The sequence below is a fragment of the Diaporthe batatas genome (genome assembly GCF_019321695.1).
Source record: "Diaporthe batatas strain CRI 302-4 chromosome Unknown Contig00019, whole genome shotgun sequence".
In the NCBI taxonomy this organism is placed as follows: domain Eukaryota; kingdom Fungi; phylum Ascomycota; class Sordariomycetes; order Diaporthales; family Diaporthaceae; genus Diaporthe; species Diaporthe batatas.
In genome coordinates, this window is record NW_025408566.1 from 594,412 (window position 1) to 604,825 (window position 10,414).

At 56.8% G+C, this 10,414-nt stretch overlaps 1 protein-coding gene across 1 annotated transcript; it reads right to left on the reverse strand.

The window, feature by feature from the left end:
- Positions 1-5,117: 5,117 nt before the first annotated feature.
- KVR01_012321 (asparagine--tRNA ligase SLM5) lies at positions 5,118-9,312 on the reverse strand. The gene is made up of 3 exons (XM_044782486.1): positions 8,881-9,312; positions 8,691-8,808; positions 5,118-8,596 (listed from the first exon to the last, which is right to left on the reverse strand). The coding sequence occupies exons 1-3, from the start codon at positions 9,183-9,185 to the stop codon at positions 7,430-7,432; spliced, it is 1,590 nt and encodes a 529-aa protein (XP_044638509.1). The 5' UTR covers positions 9,186-9,312; the 3' UTR covers positions 5,118-7,429.
- Between the last annotated feature and the right edge of the window lie 1,102 nt (positions 9,313-10,414).

Here is a 10,414-nt window from a genome sequence, read left to right on the forward strand (position 1 = left end):
CAGGCTGCACAGCACAGCACACCAGCGCCAGCAGATCTGGCCAAATACAAGCTTTGGCGGCCTCGTCTTATGCCATTGCATCTTATTGCCAAGTATAATTCGGGTTAGTCACGTAGTGGCCCGGGTAGGTATGCCCTGCCATGTTCGCTCACCGCACCCGGATAGGCTTCAATGGATTGCCCGACAAGCTTTTCCTTGACGTTGCTCTTCATCTTGCTTGCTTGGGTATTGGAATCGGGGTCCGATCCGGGCGCGCCCACCGTCCGCGGGCTTCCCTCCTGGCTCCGGAGGAGAGGCCACGCGGTCAGCTTATCAAAGCCCCCACACCTGGGCACGCCCCGGGCGTCGGATGCGCACGTGTGCTCAATGTTGTATGTGCTGTTCGTGGGAGTTGCTGCGGTGAGATGCCACCGTGATATGCAATCGATCATGTCCGGGATGTCGGTGGTCAGCAACAGACCAAACAGGAAAATCCGGCCGGCGGGTGCATGACCTGAACAGGCAGAGGAGGCTTAATCCCATGGTAGCCCATCTAATAGTATATTACCCCAGACGGGGTTATTGTTCCAGCTGGCGTTTTCGTTTTCCCTTTCTTAATCAATCGGCATGTGGGCAGGTGGGTGTCTCAAGGATGTTGCATCCCAACATGGACTGATTGTGCCATCCGGAGTGTCAATGGCACACATGGCCACGCCAGTCGGGGAGCCGGACCCCCTCCTGGGCGTCAGCCATCACGACGATGCTGTGTTGGATGGCATCGGCTACCACGCCGCGGCTCACGGGACCGCACGCGCAATCATCTCACCAATCTCACCCAAGACCCAGATGTCCGGCTCGTGGTCCAAGAATGCCCCGACTTGCCCGAAAAGCACATCGGCCCCTTTCTCCGGGACCTGGTGCTTGTATACGCGTACGCCGCGGTACCCACCCCACCCTCGCCTAAGGCAGGGTGGCTGAAGAAATCAATGGTGGCGTCCGCCCTCTTCCTTGGCCTGCGGGATCAGTCACAACGCACGACACAGGCGAGCCATGTAATTCCTGCCCTCACCACTTCTCGCAAGCTGGGTGCCCATGATAGTGTCCACTCGTGTCTCGGCTAGCCGCGTATTGATATCGATCAGATTTGCGCATGGGGTCGCGGAATCGTGTCGCTGCGTGTTCCCGCCGCCCTTGTGAGACCACCAGATCGGCATCTTGGGCGGGAATGACGATGGCTGGCTTACAACGGTTTTGCTTTTCCCTGCTTGTCTACCTAGGTATTTCTGCCCTTGGTGCCCTTCCTTGGGGGCAACCGGGAGCCTTCTTCTACATGTCGTTACGAACTCATATGCACGCCCAGGTCCCAATACAGCCTCGTGACGGGGGGCCCCTTTTCAGATGGGTGATGCGGATGGTGACACGAGCCTTTTTTGGACCGGTGTGATTGCACCTTGTTACCTAGGTACACAAGTATGGCATGCACATAAGACGAAGAAACATGAGAGAACATTGCACAAGAGACGGGGCGTAGGCGGGCAGCCCTACGATATGAGATAAAGTTGCCGGCCATGTCACGATTTCTCATATGCATGTCAGATTTGGATCCTCATTGTCACACCACATGTCGCCTCGGGGGCGTAGGCGGGTAGGTAGGGCTCGGAACCGGCGCTGGTTCGTTCGCATGTATGTGCCGGCTTTGTCAGATTTATCAAATGGCTCGGGGCGTATGGCGTGTGCTTGCGTGTGTGCGTGTGCATATACAACATGTAGCCACTGCAGTTGTCTGCATGTGCGGCGCAATCAACAGACGCAGCAAGGCGGCAGGGCCCAATGGGCTGACCTTCCGCTTGTGGCTTCGAGATCTGACAGCCCTGGAGCCTTGATGTGCAGGCGAAGGGGGGCGGGTGAAGATGTGTGGCCACACTCGAGACACCGCGGTGTCTGAACAACACACCACAGGTGTGCATCTTGTTTTAAAAATACCCAGGGCAGGGCGGTCGAGTCCTTGCGCTGCTGTGATACTGTCTGGCATCTCACACACGGTCCGAGGCCTTGGTCGGCATCCTCGTGCACCTGTAAGCAAAGCCTCCCGAGGTCGCCATTTACCATGTCGAGGCACAAGGACCGAGGAGGAGCCCAAGCAACAACAGCTCTCCCTTCCCACGACGCCGCACTGGGATGGTGTGTCTCGATGTGGTACGATGTCGGAGCGTCAGGCTCTCGGCTCGGAGAAAGCAATCGACTAGCCAGTCTTTTACGAAGCCTGCGGCTCACGGCACGAGTGAACCCTGGCACGAGTCCGAGGAAATCCGGCACTTTCCGTGACAGAGGGAGCTTACTGACTGCACAATGGCCCCCATACTGTGCTGGGGACTCGGAATCGTGGTCAAGTGGAGGGAAAATAACATTCTCAAATGTTACGAAATGATGGCCCTGCTCCGTCTCGCACAAGTGCCTGCCGTCACAAGAGTCGCAACCGCGTTTGGTCCGATACACCCTCGCTCGCATTCTGGAAAATCCTCGGGGCTTTGGCCAGGAGGTATATACAGTACCTGTACTGTTGTACCGTAGGACCCGCACGTGTCTCCCGCACTGCACCAGCCAAGTTTAAGTTTTAACGCTTCAACCCAAGAAAATTTTTAAGCTCGTTCGCTTGCTCAATACGGGGGTCTTGGCATAAATTACCAATTTCGAGCCGCTTACACGCCGTCCAGAGGCGGTGGTGGAGGTAGTCATGGTGCCGGGTGTCCGAGGATGGATCTCGAGCCGGCACCAGTTCCTTCACGGTCGCATTCGACCTAGTGTAGACCAAGAAAAAAAAAAAAGGAGGATGCCACCATCGCCTGACCCTTCGTGGTCTGGGCTTGGCCGATGGAAGGGAAGGAAGCAAGCCAAACCATTGGCTTCGCTCACCTGCTCACGCCGAGGGGCCGCTTGGAGACAGGTCTGACATCAGGACGTGCTTGGTATCATTAGATCTTCGAGTGCAAAGGCGCCATTTTTCCCTTCCAAGGAAATCTGACGGGGGGGCGGGGGGGGGGCGGCGTACAGTGGCACGCCTCAAAGCCAGGCTGTGAGTTCGTCGTCTTGGGCCCTTCGCTCGTCGACCTAATTGTGTCGGGCGTGTGAGACGAGGCGTCGATTGTCATCAACCAGACACCAGCCAGCCTTCGTATCTCACCTGTGCGGTGGAGATGGGATCATTGAGGACAGACATGCTTTCAGGCTCCTCCCCCCCTCCGGCCCCCCTTTGCCCCCCTTGCCTGCGTCTTTAATTCCATGGCATCTGCCGCCGCTCTCCAATCCCGACTTGCAGAACAAGCTTAATTCGAGGACTTGTTTAGCGCGGAGCCAAGAGTGGAGCTGCCAATGTGCGTGCATGGACGTGTCCACACTGAGAGGAGGGAAGAGGGTTCCACTATGATCCGATGTGGTTTCATGCCAGCATATTTTCCGGTGTTGGTCCTGCTGCCTCTTGCGCCGCTCACCCATCACCTGAGTGGATATCCGGACCGGTGACAAGGCAAAACAGGTCCTCGTTGTGGTATCGTGCAGGTTGGGCGTGTCCATTATCAGAGGCCAAGTAAGTTACACTAGGTAGTTACGGGGAAATATAGTGCGTCAGCATCGTATCGCCGGTGGCTTGAGACGGCTTCCGGATGGCAGCACTCTGATACCAGGGGGGCCCTCGCCAGGCGTGGCTGTCACAGTACCAAGTTCTCGGGTACAAGTCCTTGGCGACAAAGAAGAAAAAAAAAGAGAGAGGAAGCAAGCCAGCAGGAAAAGCGGCAATTGCCATGTGGGTGCCTCTTTGTGTGTGTGATGAAAGGGTACCCAACCGAGCGGAGCCGCTAGAGCTTCAAGCTTACGCGGCCCTCTTTGAGGAAAAAGGATCCAAAGCCAGCCTCCGGTAGGGTCCGGGTCAGTCTGTGGTCCACCGGCGCTGGCCCTAACTTGACAGCGGGCCCAAAGCCGGCACCTCGCGACGCCTCAAATGCAACCTTGATAGGTAGGATAGTGTATAGATTGCTGCCATGCGACGGACCTCTTCCTGGAGGTGGGGGGCTGTCCAAGTGTCGTGATAGCCTGCGGGCGTGCATACCCTTTCAGGGCATGTCGAGCGACCGAGATGCCTCCTCGATCGACATGTGACTCAAGGCGCGGGTTGAGATACAACGCGTAGAAATGCTCGAGGCTGAAAGCTCGGGAGCCCTGAACAGTTGGACCGGGCCCTTTCCAGAGATCTCGGCCAGGCTTCTGGGTTCCGAGGTGGGTTCGAATTTAGGGTTTGCTATGCAGACCCTCGAGCAACCTTGGAATCCGCAATTCCTTTTTCCTTCCATACGAGTATCCATGGATGCCAGGGCAGTTGGGAGCCCGAACTAAAGGTCGAAACGAGGACGTTTCCACAGGGCCGGCCGCCTTCATCTATCTGCCCAGAACATTAATCTCGTCTATCGTGCAGCATAAGATTAAGCTCTGCTCCAATCTGCTCGCCCTGCATAAAGTCAAAGGCCAGTAGTGTACTTATAAACTGCCATTTGCCTCCCTTTTGCCTTTTGCATAAATCTTGTCAGGGACCACCGTCGCAGGCCGTCACCATGGCTCCACCAAGGAGAGCTGCGGGAGAAGCTTTTCCAGAAGCATGTGAGACGTTGACAGGGCCAAACTTGCCCATGTATAGTGGCAGGCCTACACTATATCCACAACCCAGTTCTCAAACCCCGATCAGCAGCAATAGGTTGTGCCCGCCCACGCCTGCCAAAACCAAGCCGCGTCAAAAGATTGATCTTCGTCTGAGCTTGTTTAAACTCTGTCGCTCACCCGTTTGATCCCAACCTAGCGTCCCCACGGGGCCATGGGACACATATCCTCTCTCACCATCTCCCCCAGTCTCGAGACAGCCCCTTTCGTCTTGGCTGCGGAACCTCCGGATGGTCCTCTCCCAAGAGTTTAGCTCTTCGAGTGAACCGCCAAGCTTCTTGGTTCGCAGATCATCGATTGCTCATTCCTCTGCTTATTAGCTGCTCCTCTTTCATCGGAGTCGCGCGTGCCGTTAACTATACCGACCTGCCTTCTCGTTGCTGATAAGAGGTCTCAAGACCAATGTGATCGACGATAAGGCGCACAGCTCCTATGGGGCGTCCCGACTCGTGTGCAGAGCGGGCTGACTTCATCACTTCACATTTCTGGAGCATAAGCCAAACAAAGTAATGCATGTCGGGAACGAAGCCTAGATAGGGGCGCGCGGTCGCCTGGCATTTCGGGTTCTCATACGCAAACTATCGCACTATTTCTCCTACAAGCCGGCCAATGCCTAGCTGTCGCGTAAATACCTGTGCATGGCCAGGGCATTGCGCGGGTTGCTAATTCAGCTCAATAGACAGGGCTGGCGGTGACACCATAGGCTTAACTTTGTCATGAACTCAATCAAGTGTGGGGAGGAGCCGGCCTGAGTTCCAACAACCCAAGACAAGGTTTATTTCTGCGGTAGCTCCCGCCGTCGCCGAAGGGATGATTGCGGTGAACTATGCTATGCGTAAACTTTTCTTCGCGTGGGTGCAAAATACGCACAGACAAAACACTGCTCCAGATCCGAGATGGCGACTCATAGCCCAAGCATTGCATGAACCAGTTGCGGTATTGTCATCGGCGGTCAAAATCTTGGACGACTTAGCCCTATTAGATTGCGGAGTCCGTGAAACTCCCAATCCCGAAGGGCCACGATGCCCGACTACGTGGACGGCTGCCCAGACACTCGTCACCTTTGCCTGACTGACCGCCCTCGTCGGGCCCTCGAAGTGTCCGCCACCTGCGTGTGCGAGTAGCATAGCCAACTGGTCGGCTTGCAATAGTCACCCCGGCATGCTTCAACACCCGCGAACGTGGACCTTTGCGAGGTTTTCCCTGTCCGGGCCTCTGTATTTGATTTTTCAATACTTTCCACCAGACAGACTACCGATGTAGGGTTTGTCCAATGCGAACCCACGGCGGCTTGTCTTCACCATTCCTGCCTGGCAGACAGCCATTACCCGCGATGCGCTCCCGAAGATCGGCTTCGACTCGCTGCTGGCAGTTGCAGTTCGGCTGCGAACAATCGGGTGTGTTGGGCACCCATTGCTGACACGCGTGATTGCCCGCCGAGCCGCGAGTTATTCGTGTAAACGGCCACCAGTTCGCGGCAAATGCACGACAGTAGAGCTAGATGTGAGAATACTCAAGACGGCTCCACCTGTGGCACATGTAGCCCCAGTGCAAAAGTCTTGTTGGCACGCGATGCTCTCGCGGGCCCAGTGAATGGGAAGCCGCCCAGTGAGTTGGTTGACGTTGCGAGGCGAGGAGAGATAGCGTCGCTTCACGCCACTCATTGCCGTAGATCAACACACTTTCGCAGCCCAGGGCACTGTATCTGGTTTACTGCCAGCCCCTCTCACAAGCGGTCTTATCCACCACACAATAGAGTTTGACTTGGCGATGTTGATATCTTGTGGATCAGTCGTAGAGCATACACCGGCATGCTCCCGTGCTCCAAGGACGGCACCTCATGATGAGTTCGAGGCAGAACTACTGCGATGCCTCCGACTTGATGCAAGCCAACGACCCGCCTAGTAATCGCTAGAATGACTCTTGCAGATCCTGCCTTTCTGCCGTGGGCAAAGAACTTCAGACGGGATGAATTGACAGCGCCTCAGATTGCGGGCTGAAACAAACTGCCGAGCCCGGCTTCGTCCAGCCGATACCTGCTCTCTTGGACAATAGGCTGATCCATCGACCCGTTACATGGGATGCTCGGGGGAGGGGGAGGGGGTGTTCAGGACTGCCAGCAAGCCTGTAGTTTAAGTGAACCACTCGGCGCGATGGCGAGAAACATGGACAAAAGACTCCACGAACAACGGCCCAGCTGCACGACAACAGCAAGAAAAGAGGCGAGGAGTACACTATCAAAGTATCGTACGTGATGGACATAGGTTGCGACGGGAGAGAGTGTGGTTGATATGCTCGGTAGTAGATTGTGGCAGCATCTCCTAGAGAGGGCATCCATACAAAGGACGGCTAGAAACGTTTTCAACCCGTGCGAGCGAGGCGGCAGTGTGCAGTCGCGCCGCTTACTTACGAGGATTTATTGGACGTGCGGCCGTAATTTCTAGAGATGTCACACGGGAGGTCGCCCGGAAAACATCTCGAAACCTGTCATTCGTAAGCCTCATCCTTGGAGCCGTGCTCTGGCCAGGAAATGGTCTTCCATAATCCTCGTAAGGAAGGCTGCATGATTAATTGCCAGCGAGACATGACCGGCGTCGTGTCGCAGGACCTGTTTATTGTGGTTGGTAGCACGATCCGGCCTTGGACGTCCCAAGTAGGTAAGCTTTGACGAGCACAGCATGGAGAGCTGTCTAGATGGACCGATCTGTGCCCGAGATCATCTAGATCCATTGTGCCTGTGTGCCGCTCAACAGTCACATCGACCGTGCCAGCGGGGGAAGGTCACCGTGTCCCGGATGCTCTGAACCCCAGACAGATAACCGAGTAGACGATCGAAGCCAAGTCCGAAACCCCCGTGGGGAGGACACCCCCAACGTCGCAGGTCAACGTACCAATCCAGGCTACCGGGGGGCGACGTCGCGGACCCCGCAGCTGGAAGACCAGCGCCATCGAGAGCAGGCGTGGACATGTTGTGCCTCTTCATGGAATCCAGGAGCTCTGGCAGGCGGTGTTCACGCATCGAGCCGCCGGCAATCTCGCAATATTCTGGCACCAGGAGGTCGAAGCAGTCGGCTGTGTGGTGACCTGGCGAGCCGGTTTCCGGGGTTGCACGCATATAGAAAGGTTTGAGCTCTGATGGGTAGTCCGTAACAAAGACAGGCTTGCCACCTCCGACCACGTGAGCGATGTATTTTTCGTGCTCAGACTGCAGCCCTGCGGCCCAAGACGGCGGCTGCTTGAAGAGCCCGGCATCTCTCTCCAGGACATCGATGGCTTCAGCATAGGTCACACGCGGCCAGGAAGATTGCATCATCCCCTGCCATCTCCTCTCCACTTCTTCTGGAGTGGCCCTGTCCGCGGCGCTCTCGCCAGAGGCCCTGTCTTGGGCTGGGGAACGAAGCTCCCGGGCAACTCGAGACTCGTAGAGACTTGTGGTCAGATGGCGCAGCATCTCTTCCACAATGTCCATGACACCACCCAAGTGATCTACAAAGGCCATCTCGGCCTCGAGCATGTAGAATTCGCTCAAATGTCTCGAAGTGTCGCTCTTTTCTGCACGAAAGGTCGGGGACAGGGTCCACACATTCCCGACGGCCTGTGCGAGTGCCTCAAGATGGAGCTGGGTCGACACGGTGAGGTATTTGGGTGCCCGAAAAAACGCATCGGCGTCCTCGCCGTCGTCCTGATGCGCAGGGGCGACCTTGAAAACCTCCCCACCGCCCTCACAGTCAGACGAGGACAGGATGGGAGGGTGAGTCTGGACGAAATCACGAGTGGCAAAGAAGTGGTTCAAAGATGCGATGCTTTCGGACCGAAGCCTGAGGATGGCGGAGTTGAAGGGGGTTCTCGGCCGAAGATGAGGTATGGTACGCAGGTATTCAGGAGTCTGGTACTTCTTCTGAATCGGAAATGTCTGAAGGCGAAGATGGTCAGTCGCAGCGCAGGACATGTCAGGCTTGCCCGAGTCCCAGCAATTGCAGAGAGAGATGAGCGGGACGGCAATGCACCTTTGGGTCGGAAGGACCCAAGACTTGGACGGTGTCCACCTGCAGCTCATGGGATTGTCCGCTGCCCTTGGAGGGAACCCAGGAGCCGGTCAGACGAACGGCCGCCCCGATGGCGAGACTACGTAGCAGAGAAGCGTCAGCGTTCAAAGGATCGCCCCGAGACAGCAGTGTATGGAAGAAGAACACGCACCCTTCGGCCTGGCTCGAGGGTACGAGGGCCTGCAGAGAAGCAAGGGATGAGCCGTCTCCAAGAGCGACAAAGGAGCGTGACTTCATGGACCGCACGGATCGGATGAAGCCATTGACGACGACATCGCGAGCCCCCTCCTGCGGTTCCCACTCCAGCAACCTCGAAATGGGCCTGGGCCTGGCGTTGCTACCTCCACTGGCCACGTAGCGACGCGCTGGGAGCGTTATCACTGCAGGAGACGCGACGGATGCTTTGCTCCTCAACGACAGGTGCCGAGCAGCTAGTGCCAGGCGGGGTGCGCGCATGTCTCCGCCAGGCAGTGGGACTGAGGCAGAGCAAGATACAAGATAAAAAAAAGAAGAGCCGAGACTTCAAGGACACCGAGGCGTGATCTGCATCATATCGGCCTCGCGTTCGGCGACATGATAATTTGCTCGAGTGACGTCTTCGGCCGCTGCGAGGTGCCGGCACAGCTCAGCGCGAAAGGAACTGGGCGACTTGGGCATTATGTAAGCACATACGCACAGACCACTTCTCCGACCGTTTGTCCACTAGATACGGATACTTGGTACTTCGTACGTGCTTGACTCTAGTAGGTACCGAAGTACTCAAGTAAACAGGCAAACGGATCCCACATCTGTCAAGAGCACCCGAGCACGTCTCGACATTCCTCATCTTGGGGCCCAGGGGCTGTGCTGTCACCAAACACCATCGGAGGTGGAGAGAGTTGTGCTGCGAGCGTGGACAGGCCTGTCTGAACCCCCATCGACCACCAGCCGTGAGCAGCCTCAAACCTGTCCAGCTCGAGAGTACCTGTCGACATCTATCCGGGGACCACGCCTTCAGGTGATCCCTACAGTATGTTTCAGACTCGTGCGTGTGGAATGACCTCCCTCTCCGCGTCACGCCAGGCTCGATCAGGACGAGAGCGTTGTCGTTGGCCCTGGTGTTGGGAGGAGGACTGCCAGTGCCGCAGATCATTTCTGACTCCTTTCCACCTGCTAAATGGTCTTCACATCTCTTTGTCTGACACTCTGCACCGTCACATATCACATGGAAGGCAGCATCTGCCAACGGCGCGGGCCACAGCTCCGCGAACACCGCGTGAGTAGCTTGGGTCCTGCCGTCCGACTTGGCTAAGAGCAAACGGGTACTCGGTGCCTCAGTCCTCCGGAGCGCATTGCGTGTCAAAAGTACCAAGCATCTGGAGAGGACCATCGTCTCTTCCGGTCACGGACTCAACCCGCCAAGCCATGACGCCAGGACCGGCCCTGTCAGGCAGGAAATGCTCCGTGTATGGTGCCTGGTCAGGCAGTGCAAGCCCAAGCCTTGTGCGTCGACTTCGTCTTATTCCTCTGCGGACAATCAAGGACTGGATGTACGTGCTGGATGTACGTGCTGGTGCTGATGATGGTGCTGCCTATGCCTTGCCCAGCTGTGCCCACCGGTAGCTGCGAAGCCTCGCGGGCGACGCTGTCCGGGGAGGCAGAAGAGGCAGGACAATCATACCAGTGCTGTTGGCCATCCAGCCCCA